Here is a 17052-nt window from a genome sequence, read left to right as displayed (position 1 = left end):
CAACTGAATGTGGCACAGTTCTTCAGAAAATGTACATTTTCATGTACATGCTTTATGTATTAAAGGCATCTGAAAATGGATCTTACCACTGCAGCTGGAACTTGAGGCATTTTTGCAGCTGGGGTTCCTGGGCGTGGGTAGAATTGATTAATAAACAAGCTTGGAAACCTGTACAGTTCTACAAGTTTCATTGTTTCTAGAAAATCTTCATCTGTCTCTCCTGGAAAACCACAAATGATGTCTGTAGCAATTGTTATTCCAGGCACTCTGTAAAGAAAGTAGAAAGAAACACTTAACTAAGGACATGTAAAAGTCGTGCTCCCTTAAAAGCTAGTGTACATAGACTATAGCCTTCAACTTTATCTATAGAAATTGAGACCTAAATGGATCTTTGGGGAAAAAGAGATTTTAACACCATTGCTTGGTAATGAGAAATGCATTTGGTGCTCAGCCAAGAGCACAAGTAATAGAAGACATTGCAGCAAATACTGGATTAGGATTGTGACAGAAGAGTGAAAACATCTGGATCAACTCTTCCTTCAATCAAAATTAGGGGTAATCAGCAGACCTTGTTACTTCTTGAATTCTGATTGCTTAATCCATAAAATGTAAACCTTTTGAGACTCAGTCACTAGAAAATGTCAACTATTTAATGTTTTATAATGCTGCTACCAAAGTAGAACAGGGTATCTGAAAGAGGGGACTGGCATGTCATACCACCTAGCAAATTTGAACAGAATTGGCTTATAAGCAAAAAATACATCTTTAGACACAAGTTAATTTTTAACTCAGTATTCTAAAACATCAGCCTATGCCTTGCTTTAAAAGGAAAACAAAATACTTAAGTTCACAATGCAAAGGCACTGAGTTGTTATTTAAGCAAGATCAACATTTCCTAACTGTTCCCCTTAGACTGTATATGCAGAACCCTTACACACACACATCAGGTTAAAAGAGCACAGGTGACAGAGACAGCCCATAGACACAGAAGGATGCACAGAAGAGGGTGAAGTTAGGGGGCTTCAGTTGAAATTGTGCCACCATCACAATCTTGGACATGGTGGGAACATGCCATGAACACTTTCCCAGTAGATACTGGAGCAGCCGTCAAGGCTTGCACCCAGACTGAGCTTCAGATGGTGGATGCAGACCTCCAAGCTCCAGGCTGCAGGGACTCCCTGGGGGCTCTCTCTGATTCCAGGGGAGATGGCTCTCTGTCCCACTGGAGCTGGGCTGTTTTGGAGGAGCTGTGCCTCCAAGTGGAGAAGTTACAGGAGGCTGGGCAGCATCAAAGAAGAAAATGAGATGGCAGTGCCAGGTTAATGGTTGGACTTGACGACCTTACAGGTCTTTTCCAACCTTAACAATTCTGTGATTCTCTGCAACTCAACAGTTTGAAGAGGCTCAGCCCCTTGATCTTCAGTAGAGAAGCAGGTAGTGTCGATCCCCACTAGCAAGGAAAGCACAAGCTCTGGAGAAGGGGAAGGAAGGAGAGAGGAAAGATCTTGGCCAAATTAAGGCCTTACAACTGCAAAGTATGTTCATTACTCTATTGAAGTGGAGGTAGATGCACTGATAAGTAAGGTGTCTGGTCCCTCTAACCCATGCAGGTCTACCACGAAGCACCATGTCACTGTAATAGGTGACTCCCTGCTCCGGCAGACAAAGGCACCCCTCTGTTAACCCAGCCAGCCATCTAGAGAGGTTTGCTGTCTGCCAAGGATCCAGGGTGCTGTGGGGTTCATCTGGCCCTTTGACTACTACTCACCACTGTTTTTCCATGTGAGAACAAATGATGCTGCCGGTGGAAACCTGGACAGTATTAAAAGCGACTACCGAGCTCTGGCAACAGTCAAGGCCATGAGGGCTCCAGTGGTGTGCTCCTCATCAGGAACTGAGGATGACTAAGCACTGGCACATCTTGCCCTGGGAACGCATGGAGTGTCCCTCCTAGCACGTATTCACAAGCCATCTGGTAATGGTCCTGTGCCACTGGCTCAAGGTACCACTGCTCGAGCAAGGGCATTGAAAAACATGAGGGGTTGAAAAACATGAGCTCCATAGGTCCCTGCCAACCTCAACCCTTCTGTGTTTCTGTGACATGGCCCTAAAAAAGCCCTTCAGCCAAGAGATCACTGCACAGTATTTACAGAGTACTCTCTGGGACCCAGGAGACACCAGCTCAGTTTTCCAAATCTGACACTAGTCAGCTGGATGACTGCTGCATTGGGAGAAACTGTGGAGCCACAGCCCTGTTTTATATTCAGCCTGCTTGCATAGAGTGGGAATAATGATAAACATCCTCTGGAGAGAGGCAGAAACATAGAGTGCTCAGTGCTCCCTCCTGACACAGATGAGACTGTTTCCCCAATGCAGAGATGACCTCATGCTGCTAGTAAAAATTATAAACTGAAGTAAAAGTGACTTATGGAGAAAAGTAAGAACTTTATAAAAATATTGGTGGTATCTAACTTGGAACTGGCCTTGCTTTAGGTAGGGGGAATAGATGTCTTCCAGAGGTCCCTTCCAACCTAAATAATTCTACAGCTCTTATGTAGGCTACAGGCAAGGGATCAGCTCAGAGAGATTGTTTCAGGGGTGAATGGCATAAAGACAACTGTCACAAGCACAGTTCACACTTGAGTTTAAGAAGGGATCTCCAAGACTGTCTCTAACATAAAGAAATGGATGGAAGGCTTCTCTTCCCCTCATCAGGATAAGACAATGCAGAACTATGAATGTCAATGCACAAAATCCAAATTACATTTATGAAGCATTCCAATAGCCAAAGAAAACTATAATTTCTTATTAGAGAGTATATCACCACAAGAAAAAAAAAATAATGCTGTGGTTATAGTGAGTGAAGAAACTTGCGTCTGAATAACTGAAAGAAAAACTTCCTGAAACAATGAGTTCTACTGGACAAGGAAAAATCTGTTGGCAAAAGACCCAAGAAAAGGGAAGCCGAGAATACTGTTCTTATTAATTTGATTAGGTGCAATATTAGACCATAGAGCTTATATTCACCGTAACAGCCTTCAAACAAATTGTATATGGGAGTAAATATATTTTGTGATTTTTTTTCTACACTTTTTTTGTTGTTGTTTAAGTATTGGCAATGAGCTTATATTAAAGTGAATGTCTTGTCCTCTTTTAACATGTGTCTGCATATATAGATAGCAGCACGGGAATTTATTAGATATTATTAGAATCTTCTTCCACCTTTTCCTTATGAAAAATCCCCACCAAAGAAAACAAATTCTATCAATTCCTTTTTGAGTTCATGAATTCAGACTCCATCATCTGAGATTAATTTAAAATATGGCATTTGAATGACAAATCAAAACCAGTATAAAACAGAACATTTTCAAGGACTTGATCCAATAACCCTAAGTGGGAAACACAAGATGGATATTGTGCAGAACAGCAGAAATCCCCAGAGCTGATGGCTCAGCACCCTCAGTTACCATTGCTTTCTTAAGGCTGACAAACATCAAGATATGAACTTCTGCCTGATATCAAGTAACAATAAAATTCCTTATCTTTAAGGACTGAGTGAAGAGAGCAGCCCTATATCCTGCAACATGATTTTGCTCATCCCACAAATATCTTGTGCAGCAGCAGTAAGCTCATGGAAGAGAGAGTACATTACTTTATAAACCAATGCCACCTAACATCAGCTGCCATTTCTCAGAACATGAACAGAACATTCATTACATTTGACAAAACCATTATAATGAAGTTATTTTATCCATTTTAATGACACTATTGGCAACAGTCAAAGCATTTATTACCAATGGTAGTAGTAATACCATCCTTTATAAAGGCCTGGTTGTTTCTATAGCAACATGAATTATAAGGTCTAATCAAGCTAGATACAATAAAATATGCTCTTTTTCTCCATAACACCAGTTGTCATTCAGTTAAAAGGAAATTACATATTTTAAAAATTCATAAACTCTACAAATGTCTGAATTCCGTTTGCTGATAAGGTGTTAATTATCTTAGTAATTAGATTTCTTCCTGGATGGAATTATTACATACAAAGAAAAGCCTGGGTACAAAAAGAGAATAAGGACCAGGGTGTATTCAGCAACAGCAATTAATTACAGTTCAATCCAGTGTAACTGCCTAAAATATGACACTGCATAGCACATTTTTATATCATTGCTGATTATATTGTTTAACAAGAAGTTTAAAAAGGGGAGAAAAGCATGAGATTTCACTCAAAATAAAATCCAAAATGACAAAAATCAAGCTCTTAAGACTTTTTCAAAGCAGTGATGAACAAAAATATGTACAATCAGTCCCACATGCGAAACATAATTTCCTAATGAAAAAAAGAGGGGGAAAAAAGATGTAATTATGGAAAAATATAAAACACATACACACGTGAAAATTAAAGTGACCTTTTCTCTGACAGCCTGAAAGAAAGCAGGACAAAATTCTTTATCATATAGATTCAGATGATGTTTAAGAATTGCCCCAGCTATGAAATATGATCCAAAATCACACAAAAACAAGTTCTTGTGCATCACCTAGTATTATTATTTTTTTACATGAAATACTGCTTATCTATTCTGAAGCAAACAAAGACAAAACTGCTGAACATCCCCTGTAACATTTATTACATGAACATATTTACAGTTAGTCTCAATATTCAGTTTCCACAAATGTTTTCTAGGGTGTAGAAGAGAAGCTCTACAACACATGTTGACTCTCAATTGGGATGTTTTACAATAAAACTGTGGAATTTCAGAAAAAGATGAATTGGAGGAATAATCAATGCCATGTATAAAATAATACAGCCCTAATACTTAGGGTTCCTGAATATTCTCTTCCCTATGTTCCTCTACATACATAAATATCTTCCATCTACACAGGCAGAGTGATGTTTTGCCATACTGAACTAGACCAGCAATGCAAACACCATCATCATGGGGAATTCTGACCACCTAAAAAGAAGCAACTACTTCATCATACAGTGAAGACACATCTGTTTTAGTGTGATGCTGCAAGGACCAACACACCCATGAACAAGTGCTGAGAGCACAGGTATCCAAACCCCATAGAAAGGAAGAACAAGGCGTGTCCAAATGAATACAGAAGAAAAGCAACATCTTACCCTCTGCCTAATGAGGAACCAAGTCAGCCCCTGGGGTCAGAGAAAAAAAGTCAGACCCAAGGAAATGTCTGATGCCTGGAAGTCAAGTCACAGACAAGTGACTTAGAAAAGAGATAAAAGCGTGAAGCTGCCAAAAATAAAACCGTAAAAAACCTCCCCTCTTCCCCCTCCATTTTCACAGAGCAATACTTCTAAGAAAAGCAGCAGCAAAATTGTGAAAATTTCTAGGATTCACTTGTTACATGGACCATTTCATGTGGTTTTAGCTACATAAAACATTTCCTTTAGCAATAACCATTACAAACCAAATCCATGCTCAGGGAAGAAATTATGTAAAGGAGCTAAAATTATTACCTTCAGCTACTCACATGACCACTTGAAATTCTTTTGCATGATCACATATTCTTCTCACTTCCATTTCAGCAATTAACATTTAAATCCAGAAATTACTTAAAGCCACCATCTTGCTCTTAAGCAAGATCAGCCACCTCCACCTCTTACAGTATAACAAAATAGTGGAATAAATAGCAATATGAATAAAAAGAAAACACTATATGGTCTTACACAAGAGTATGAGAACTACCGGGGTAATTTATAGTAATTAAAGTCAAAACAAAAAATGTGATGACATCGCAACTTCTTGATTCATAAATTAGAAATCTGCACTGAAAAAATGTTAGGGAAAAAAAGTGTAATTTTTATGAAAATAAAACCAGCCTGCTCTGAAATGTTATTTCAGAATCATACATTATTTTATATTTTAGAATGCTTCTGCAGTATGTGCCCATGCAAATAAAATGGGGGTAATTGATGAAATAATTGGAAGGTATCCGAGTTGGTCTTCCAAATATATTTACGGAGCCTAACAGGCACCTCACCATGCCATTTGGTGTTGGAGATGAAGGACGTGTTTGCATCTTCCCCGTGACCACACACAGTCTTCCAGAAGCCCTTTCCCCCCCTCTTTCTCTTTTCTCCATGAGGCCTAGTCTTGTGGGATTTCTGATTTCAACTTGAATTGCTCACTGAGAAGCCACACAAGCTGGAGCTAGCACAAGAGAAACAGACTGCTCAGCTGGAAGCACTGCCTAGGAACAACAGGAAACTTCACCCTGCTTCTCTCTTGACTATATGGAGATTAACCTGAGGATTAAGCCATGGAAAAATCCCCACACTTTGACAAAGGAACTCGGCCTATTTCTATTCTGAAATCCTTTGGTACTTCTCTTTCTCTCCATGGACTGTGAATGCAGCACAGGACAATATATTCCTACATTTAGCGTCTGGAGTTGGGCAACTAAACCTGAACATAATTTCTGAAGCAGGGGGTTCTCCATCCTCTTCTAGTTATGATTTACTCTAAATTACACAATGGATGAAGAGGAATCTAATAAATGGCTATCCACTGAGAGTGTTTTTCTTAGCAATCTTTTCCATATGTGTTTCAAAACAGTCCAGGATGTGTGAGTTCAGAACCTCTGTGTCAAAAAAACAAGTTCTTTTGAACCCTCATATCAATTGCTGAACTGATTTACACATGGAGTGAAACTGGAAAGTGCCTTGGTTAAATGACAACAGGCATGTCATAAACACTTCTGTGTAAAGTCTCTTAAATGATAACATACTGACCCTTACAGCTAGATATAAACTGTCCTTTGGTAAGACACCTCATTAAAAAGCAGCTACATATATCAAGAACATTACTATTTAAGAAAATTTATATAGGAATTATATAGGATATAAGAAGTTATTTTATTTCAAATATTTTAAAATGTTCTCTATTACTGTGTAACACAACTCCAGGTTGTCTCACAAATCAGTTCTCCTTCACTTCAGTGTGCCTGAACTAAAGCAAGAAAGGTAACTATGTTGATACTGCATGCAGAAGTCTTTAAGGGCTTCATTTATAAGTCAACTCACTTACTTTTACTCAACTATTGAGACAATGAATACTAGCAGATGTTTTAAGTAAGTCATATTTTGTTAATGTGTGTAAAATGCAGTTTTAATATTTTTTTAAAAAAACTTATTTTCACAGCTTGGATCATATCTCTCTGATATTGATACCCAAGACAACAAACCAGAAAAAGAAATTGTAATGCCATATTGTTTATATGCTTGCTTTGATTAAAAAATTATAAAACAGACAAATGAAAGCCAGACATGACCACAGAGAAAGAAAGAGTATTCTTGCATATTTCCCTAAAGGAAGGTGTATACACCTGGGAGAGTAACTGGCAAGGCTATTAAATCCTACCAGTTAATTTGGAGGTGATTCATAGGGAAACACTTCAAATTTCAAAGGTAGCAGAAACTACATATTAAGTCTGGCCTGACAGCTACAGGGTCAGGGGATGTATCCTGCTTTTTGGATTCCACACCTCACAGAGCACTTGAGGCTGCTCCTGGTGGTGATTCCCACCGGGAACATGTTACACCTGCACTTTGTGATCTGCAGCAGTGTCCAACGGATTTGCAAGTGCAGCTTAATATGCTGGGTTTGAATTTGGGGCAATTAGTGGTTTTGATGTAAGCCACCTTAAACAGGCTGTAGAATAGTATCTGTGATCAAGAAGCACAATCTAACAGGTCTGAGTTTAACAGAGAGTGAGAACAGGTATTTTTTAATGACTGTTCTTTTCCAAACCCACCTCCTGCCCCCAGAAGAGCTCTTTCGGAAACTGGGCTGAATGACACCTGGAGGCAGTGAGCAGACCTGATTTCCAGAACTCAGCTTGAGAAGGTGTAGATGTGGAGGACTCTGTGCAAGTAGGGAATGGGCTGCCCTTGTTACCAGGGAATAGTGACCTAGATAAAAAGTATATCTTATAATTAGTGTGGCTCACTGCCTGAGGATGAAAGACTACACACGGTTTTACTCTCTTCAAACAATTGTAGTGAAGGTTGCCAGAGTTCCTACTAGTTGTAGCCCAAATGGTTTAGGAGAAACATTATAATACTTCCCATTAACAATTTTCCTAAAAAAAAAAAACAAACAAAAAAACCCTTAAAAGCCAAATCAAACAGTTAAGGCTTGGACTAACTTTATTCAACTGTAAGGTGTTCTACTCTCCTCATAAAAAAGAAACATTTTATAGAACTTCATTATGGATTTATAACTTCAGATCATTATTGTTTTATGATTAAAAAATGAGCGACTTAAGACAAAAAGCTCAACATCCTTAAACTTCATTTCCATTCAATCTCTAATAAATACCATCTGCTGTGTACTTTAGGGATATAATACCCGTCAAAAACTCAGCCATATTATGAGAACCGGCACCAAGTTGATCTGAAATGCATATTTGAACAGATGTGTTTAAATTACATCTCTCCGTCTATCCACACACATAAATTCAGAATAAGCGTGTGTTGATTTAAAATGCATAAAAAAGGGATTTGGAGATGCATCAAAAGTGAACAGCATCTCAGTGGATCAAGGCTCGCATTACTAAAGGTCATCCCTAAAAATAAAGTTTGAATTTATTAAGGGTTGCACCAGGGAACTGTTCTTGGGAACTGACTTAATGTTTGCTGCACTAAAGCAGCCATTGAAATTACACTAATTTTCTATGACCCTTCACTGTTTAACATTAAAGCTGTCAGGCACGGTCAGAAATAATAAGATCTCAGCCATGAGCGGCTGAGAATATGATATACTTTTTCTCAGTCTGACACAATGCTTATCACCAATACTAAATGTCTCAGGCTCTGAGGACCCATCCACGTCTGTTTCAGTGACAGTCATTTAGCTTTTCACTCTGACACAGAAATCAGGCATATAAACCAAAATGATTAGCATGCCTTTTTGGCATGATGAAACCAAATAAAAAAATTGCAAGCAGGGCTCCATTAAACAATGCTAATTTAAAAAAAAAAAAAAAAAGGCAAAATAAATGTTTCTGAACATGTTTTTTGCCCTTCTATAATCTACAGTCCTGCAATCTTTCATGGATCTTGACGATATGACAGACTGGTCCAAAGGTCCATCTAAGCCAGCAGTGCACTTCCAGCAATAGGCATCAGAAGTAGCCCAGGGAAGTATTTTAGATGTTGCGCCCTTCCCAGAATCCCTTCGTCCTTCTAACTGGATTTTGTCAGAAAGGTGTTTTTGTAACTAGTAGCTTCTGATGGTTTTCTTCTCTATTAACTTGTCAACAAGTCTCCCCTTGAATCTAAACCCTTCCATTTCGAAACCACTTAAAAGAAAAAAAAATCTCTGGTGAGCCTTCCACTCACTAATTCCATTTGACACTCCCCAACTGTTATGCTGGGAGAGACCAGTAACAACTCTGTTCACCTTCTCAGTGCTCTTCATGATTTTACTGACCTCTGTTCTAGTACCTCTCAATTAGCACTTTTCCAGATTGAAGAGTCCTTAATTTCCTCTGTGTGAAGATCTGCCATACCTCTGATAATCTCTGTCAGTCTTTACAGTAACATTGCCCATTGTAATCTATCCTTTTTGAGAGGGCTTTGATAGCATTTAAACAATACAGGCACAACAAGATAAAAATCTCTTAAAATAGTTCTAGAATCTAGATAAATGATCTGCTTTTACCATCTTTCTTTCAGGTTTGGGTTGTTTTCTAGTATGCAGATAGCAAAAAGCAATGGAACTTACACAAGGTAAGGGGCAAGAGAGAAATAAATAAGCTTGAACTGAAAGCAAAAAGAAGGCCAAGCACATTTCAAAGACAAGCCAAAGTCAGCAATGTGGTGGTAAAGGGGAACAGAAGAAGTTGTCAAAGGAGTAGTAGTAGTATGACAAGTTGCAAGACTTTAACAGATAATGTAAGATTTCTGTCTGAAACACAATCAAGTATTAATCAAGATTAAAAAATTATTAACTAAAATTGCAAATGGGCCAGATGTTTTATTACAAGGCTTTGGTTCAAGATCATCTACACTAATAACTTCTGCAGCACAGAGAAAGAGCAGAGAATGGCAGGACAGACACTCGGCAGATTTTGCTCAGTTCGAAAGAGTTAGCCCCAAACAGCTAATAGATTTAAAAGGGACACAATTCCTTCATATTGCAACCTATACAAACAATTTGACTGGATCTTTTTTCTGTCTAATAACTTTGTGAGAAATCACCACATGAAAAGTTTTCCAGCTGCAAACATCTACATGGAAAGGATCAACACCATGAAGGAAACAGCAGTTAAAAACATAGGCGTGATGGGCACTAAATTTAACATAACCTTCATTCCATTTTTAAAGTACCTAATGAAACACAACTTTTACCACACCAGCTGATCACCCAAAACACAGCAGCTGATATGCTACATCCTTATCGACACAGTACTTACAAAAGGTGTTGTTATAATTAAACCTGAGAGTCACAGTTTTAACAGACCAGAAGGCAGGTTGTCTGGGGCAAGGCTTTAGCAGCCATAAGCAGTTTTCCTGAATGTTAGCCAGAGACGTTTAAATCACAGTTCATGTACTCTAACCAAACAATGCTGCAGTTTTACACCAGACAGTTTTTGATGTACATTCCTATACATTCTTAAATATGAATTTTTCAGAGCCAGTATCTCTCACATATCAACTATCTGGTAGGTTAAAACCTTTTACTGTCACCTCTCTAAAACTTTTTTTTCCTCTTAAAGAGCAGAATATGTACAGTAAAGAGGTTGCACAGGGAACTACTACTCCTATCAACAGCACAAAAAGCAAATTTGAAAAATAATAATAAATTTCCTCAGAGCAAGTGTAGTATTTGGCTCAAAATTCCAATAATATCCTCCCTATTCCATAAAGATTGAAAGCTGCTATTGTGTAACTTCGAAGTTTTTAATTTTTATTTCATGATCCACTGGCAAATGTGACTACATGGTCTTAACACTTCAGACCAAAGTGTGACACAAGGATTGGGATATACTCAGAACACAACATCTATACAGCTTCAGAATTACATTTTCAGAGGTAACACTCCAGGCTCACAAGCAATGCTATTTCCTTATTAAGCCAAAACCCATGAGCTTAACTTCAAAGAAATCCAATGTGCTTTACTAATTAAAGTGTGATAAGATAAAGTTAATTATATTTCAATATAATCATACTTCAGTCAACATAATGCAATATAACCTGGATCACTGGAAAACAGAGAACTTACCTTGCAAGAATAAATTTAAAGAAATTATGAAGTAAATATTTGAAATGGCATGTATAAAGAATTATTCATTCATTCATTCATGTAAAAATATATACGAAACAATATAGAGAAAGAACTGGACATAACTGTTAAGGTAATGGGCATCACAGGAGTGATAGCATAAAACACTGTCTGTAAGAGCACTGTCTCATCCCATTCATGACATGCTCTGATAACAATCTGAATTTAAAGAAATCACACCCGCAATAATATCCATCTTTATGAGCAACCACAGTTCACTTGGCTAACTGGAAGGTAGGAGAATGGCTGTGAGAAGTAGCTGTTTTGTTCTCAGGTATACCCAAACAGCAGGTGAGTTCAGAACACAAGAGATTTTACAGTACTGGCCCATAGAAATAAAATATTAATTTATGTATCAGTTAATAAAATCTAATTTAAAGCAAAATACTGTGGCTTCTCTTCCAAGTGGAAGAACAGGCTTATGTAGCTGAGGACACTGGGCAGAAAAAGCAAAATCACCAGGAAAACACCTCTAAAATATCCTAGTTAACCTCTCAGAAAGATGGCCTCAACCAGCCAGGTTCTTACACACTTCATGTTCGTAACATTTTGGTAGCAGCTTGCTTTGTCTAGAATTCCCAGTAATTTAAGAACGTTTCTTTGTTAAAGACAAAATCAGTTGAGAATATTCTGGTCAACGGAAGTAATTAATACATGCATTCCTTCAAAAATTTTGAAGGACGTTCAGATTCATACATGCACACCAAGCTACACATATGGGACATCAGAAGCAAAACCAGAAAAAGAAAAAGATGATATTTTAAATGTAGACTGTTAGCTTGCCAATGACAAAGTTAAAACAATACAAAATCAATAGATGCTGTTGCCTCAGGGAAGCTCTTATCCATTTCTCTCTGTACAGTTCAGTCAACTACTTTACTTTCAGTGTGTCACTAAGTTGAAGATGCCTTAAAAATTACAATTAGGATAGCTTGCCATATCATTATCAGTGCATTTTGTCACACTCAAAAGCTTTAAGTAAAATAAAGGACTGTTAAATGTGTCTAAGTTCAGGTGCCTTTTTTTTTGGAGGACTCTGACAGGTTGTACAAAGCCACAAATCTTAAAAGCCACTCAAGCAGTAGCTTTGCTGCCTAAAGGCAGGGTTACTAAGTGGGAAATTTTAAAAAAATTCAGACAAACATAAAAGGAATAATGCATGTCAATATAAGAAGAGGTATTAGTAAATAATAATAGCAAAGCTACTCACGAAGTCCAAATAAAATTCAGAAGTTTAGAAAAGGTAATGAAACCCCAGCTATTCAAACAGAAGGCTGGAAGGCAGACACCTGAAATATTTTGGGCTTGCATGTGTCAGATGTCCTCTGTTACGCTGGGGAGCACACACAGTGTAAATGTGTTTCTACACTGTAAAGAAGTAAAATAGCCAGAAAATGAAGCTTTCAAAGTTAACAAACTCATACTGTGGAGAAATAATTAAGGCAACTTGGTGTTGTGAGTAGTTACCTGATTTGACCTGCCAGTGACCGAAAATTAAAAGAGAATTAGCACAAAATCTAAAATATGCCATTATCACTGAAGAATCATCAAAGACAAAATTTAAAGTATGTTTTATGAAGAATTCAAAGATATGACAGCATTCCAATTATGGCAACTAAAGCTCTTTGGCATCATTGAACCATTAACATTGGATAGGTAATGTATGAAAATTGCATTTAGGGAATAAGGTTTCAGGTAAATTTAATAGCAGTAGAAGATGAATAAAGATGTAACTGAGAGGAATAACTTCTTTCTCACGTATGAATATATGTAATTAGGTAAGCGATAGGATCAGTGCCAACTGGGTTTAGCAACCTGATTCAAAGCACAGGAGTAATATCTGAAGATTAAGGGAAACAGATTTTCTTGTATCTTGACATGGTAAGACAGAAAGACCTGGCACATGAAGTCCCAGAACCCAGACAGAGTCTCTGAGGCCCCCACAATTAGTAAATTAGGCAGGAGAGTTACTATTGAAAACGAAGTAAGAATCAGGCTGGAGCAAGGCAACTGCTCAAGAACTAGCACCAGTCTCATATCAAGGGAAATGATAAACTTCAGGAAGCCCCCAAAGAGTTGGTAAAAGTCAAAACAGCAATACTTAAGAAAGAGATGGAAGAGAACTGAAAACCTTCAAAACCATCATTATGAAAGGACATCAGTGATGTCCTCAGATAGGAATATTAAATCTAATAGTTCTAGAAAGGAAAAAATTGAAAACTTTTGTCACTAAAAAGACAAGTATAGAAACAAAGAGAGAGTATCTTGATAGTAAGACTAACAGAGATGGAAAAAAGTGCTTTTTCTGAGGTTCTCAACAATCTAACCAGAGAATCATATTACAATTGCAGGGGAAAAGACCTCCCCAAAAGCTGGCGAACTTCTCGAGCAGGCTAAAGCCGCAGAATTAAATCAAATCAATACAGAGAGAACGGAAAAATGTCTCAAATAAATGGAATAAGGTGGTTATAACGATTCAATTTTACAAGCTGAACACAAGTTTGAATTTAATAGTTACCGTGAACTCTTCCTGTTAAAAGTCTACTTAAATGTAATGAATAATTTTATAAAATACACACAGTATGATACAGAGGGAGTAGAATGCAAAAACGGAATCTAATCAATTCAGCGGGAACAGCTGTTTGTGCATTCAGACCACATCACTGAAATCAATTTTATCAAATCACATAATGTTCCACAATAGCCTTTGGGCATCAGTTAAAGAACCTGGAAAGCCTGTCAAACGCCTGCCAGGCACAACAGTGCCCTTTTGGGTCTTCAATACCAGCACAAGATACAAAGAATTCTTAGGCAGCAAGATCCACAAGGCTGGTGCAAAAACTGAATTCCCAAGCTGAAATCCAATGTCTGGGTGGAACTTGTTGGGCCTAACACAGACACTGGGCTTTCAACCTTGATAAAAACAGAAGGCATGGTATAAAAGGGGGCCCAAAGGAAGTGGCAAATTAGGATCATTAAGGATGAAACAAGCTGTATCTCAAACAATTTAAGCTCATTTATTATGGAGAGAATATTGAGCAACTGATGCAAAACTACCACCTATGTAACAGCATTCCAAAAATGCTTATTTCATGTGGTTGGGAATTTCAGACATGTTTGAAGTAGGCAGAAAAACATGGAATAACTTCAGAAATTATTTATTGATTTAACCTCTGAGTCCATTAATGAAAATTATTTCATCCTCTGTGATCTATTGCAAGTCTTTATAATTCACAACACCTCTCCCTTCCTTCAGTTTCAGTGCCAGCACTGAAGTTCCAGGAATTTCAGTAGGTTGGGATTTTTGATCAGCTGAGTAAAGACAGTAGTTAAGCATCTCACTAAAGGTTTTTATAGGGTTTTACCTTATCAGAAAAAAAACAACATTTGAAAATATTTATTACGTTTTACAGTTCTCACTTTCTAGGACACTTGTATTTTCTGCTAGAAGATACCCCACTTTTCAGCCTAATATGTGTAAGTGTTAGTATTTCTCCCTTTAGGGAAAAACTCAATCTTGAAAACAGTACCAATAAAACAATCCCTTTGGCATTTGTCTTGCCGTTAACAAAAAATAACAGAGCAGAAATATTCTAAGGAGAAGGCAAAGACCAGTTATCTACCTACAGACCACGTCAGAGAAGATAAGTTACCTACATGTAATCACATGGTGGCCTATGCAAGCACTGAACTATGATGTGTTTTATGTCAGGAGCATCCAAAGAAACATCCTTGAGGCCTGCATCTTTCAGCCAGTAGTTCCTGTAATAACAGGAGTGGCTCAGATCACGTCAGAGTCCACTGACTGGACCTAACCGAAGAACACAGATAAATGGAAGGGCTAAATGCATAGATAGCATATCCCAAAGTAAAATCTGTTATGGGAAAGTAAATAATCTCTCTTCTTCAGATGGACTCCTGCAGTCACTGCAAATAATACAAACGTATGGAAAATCTGAAGAAAGGCAAATTGTGTCTCTAAATGAACCAAGACTGAAGGAGAGCAGCTTTTTGCTAGGCAGTCTCCTCAGCATGGTAGCACTCAGCAAAGATGTAAGTGGCTTCAAATGTCCACTTCACATATAAAAAATACAAAAAATACAAAGGTATGATAGAGAGCGCAATTGTGTGAGGTTTAACTGAAGGAGCTATTAAAGAAGCAGCAGATGAACCCTATTCATGGCTTTGTAACATTCCTCTTATCTACTGTGAGAGCCTGAGGAAACTGCTAACCTGCCTGAACTCTTCATCACCAGATACAAGATCTTCAGGGATTGCTCTTTAGGGTTCTCCCCTAACACAGAAGGTAAAATGCAGGCAGGATACAAAATAAGCATCTGTAAAGGAGGTTTAAGGAGAAAAGCAAAGCATACTGACTTTCCTAAAATAACTGAATGTTGGATATCACCTTGGAAAAGGACTTCAGAAATGCTACGTGGGCTACCATGCCTTTAAGGAAAACAGGAACAAAAGGAGAATCAATGATTAGAGCTCAAATCCCTTTTTCCTTCCAGCTAAAAAGCACGCTATTTTCACAGACAAGGATGGTAGTGAACTCCCTAGAGATAATGAAAGGCCTAAAATCCATTGTACATGTGCAAACGTAGATAGAAAGATGCAGGACTTTAAAATCCTGTGCTCCAGAATCACAGCTAATAATTCCAGAACAAACTTGTTTTGGTGATAAAGGTAACTTTGCATTAACTTTGGCAGCCTGCAAGGTGCAGCAATGGCATCTCAGTATAACCCTGGGCTACAAGCATCTATCAAACTTGCAAAGGCACCTTTTCCCACAGCAAAAACATTTCTTTGGGCCTGCTTCAGAACTTGGCAGAAAGTTGCACAAGGAGAACACACACTCTTGCACCCTGAGGTTGTGCCTCACCAAGCCTTCAAGTCTGGCTTTCTGTGGAGGCGATGCAGGTGCTACTGGAGTAATTGAGAACTGTGAGTGATTTCCTTCACAAAACAACACACTGAACTTAGGAAGTAAATACTCTGAGGATGCCATTGCGAGTTTCTAGCTTACATCATTAAATACATTCTTGTTTCAGGGAAAAAAACCCCCAAAACAGCAAATCAGAGGAAAAACCTCAGTATAGAAGTTTAAAATGAAAGGATAAACTAATACCAAAAATTCATCAAGAGTATTAGAAGAGGATTTAAACTGAATGTGAAACAAGCTTTTGTGACAGGGTTAAAAAGTGAAAGGAGGATGCTCAAAGTTAATCAGAAGTCTAATGGAAGGAACAATTAATTTCTGTGCAAACTCTATGCATGGGATGGGAGCATATCCCATAGAGATGCTACATTACAAAAACAGAATTTAAAATCCCCAGCCATTGTAGTTGTATAAGCATAATCACTGTCTGAATGCACATTTAGTTCAATCAACAAAACAATTTTTTGTTCTTAAGAATTATTTGAACATTTGCTTTAAGAAAAAAATATGTTTATTTGCATCATTAATGAAAACACAGAAATATTATCTCATCACTTAATGTCATAATTATTGTACTTCACTTAAATGCTGTCAAGTAAAAGCTGTATTTTGTGAAAACATACGTTAAGAGACAGACTCCAGCTTCTGCTATTCTTGTAATGATGAAAACTCTCAAAATACCTCACAAACTTGCATTCTGTAGAAAATATAACTAAATGATCTAAGGTAACCAGCAGCAGAAAAGCATGTTATGACTTATTGCCATTAACTCCATATGATATTTAAGACATAAACAAAGCA

General features: G+C 37.7%; 1 protein-coding gene across 4 annotated transcripts in view; it reads right to left on the bottom strand.

Moving 5' to 3' along the window:
* The window catches only part of CDKAL1 (CDK5 regulatory subunit associated protein 1 like 1), a 389233-nt gene that overhangs the window by 110366 nt on the left and 261815 nt on the right, over positions 1 to 17052 (bottom strand). For all 4 annotated transcript variants that reach the window (XM_017730699.1, XM_008630909.2, XM_017730700.1 and 1 more), the window contains one exon: positions 87 to 267. In XM_017730699.1, the coding sequence (XP_017586188.1) occupies positions 87 to 267 (181 nt within the window). The remainder of the gene's footprint in view (positions 1 to 86; positions 268 to 17052) is intronic.

Source organism: Corvus brachyrhynchos, unplaced genomic scaffold (assembly GCF_000691975.1).
Source record: "Corvus brachyrhynchos isolate BGI_N302 unplaced genomic scaffold, ASM69197v1 scaffold43, whole genome shotgun sequence".
NCBI classification, from domain to species: domain Eukaryota; kingdom Metazoa; phylum Chordata; class Aves; order Passeriformes; family Corvidae; genus Corvus; species Corvus brachyrhynchos.
This window is presented reverse-complemented; position numbering and strand designations above follow the sequence as displayed.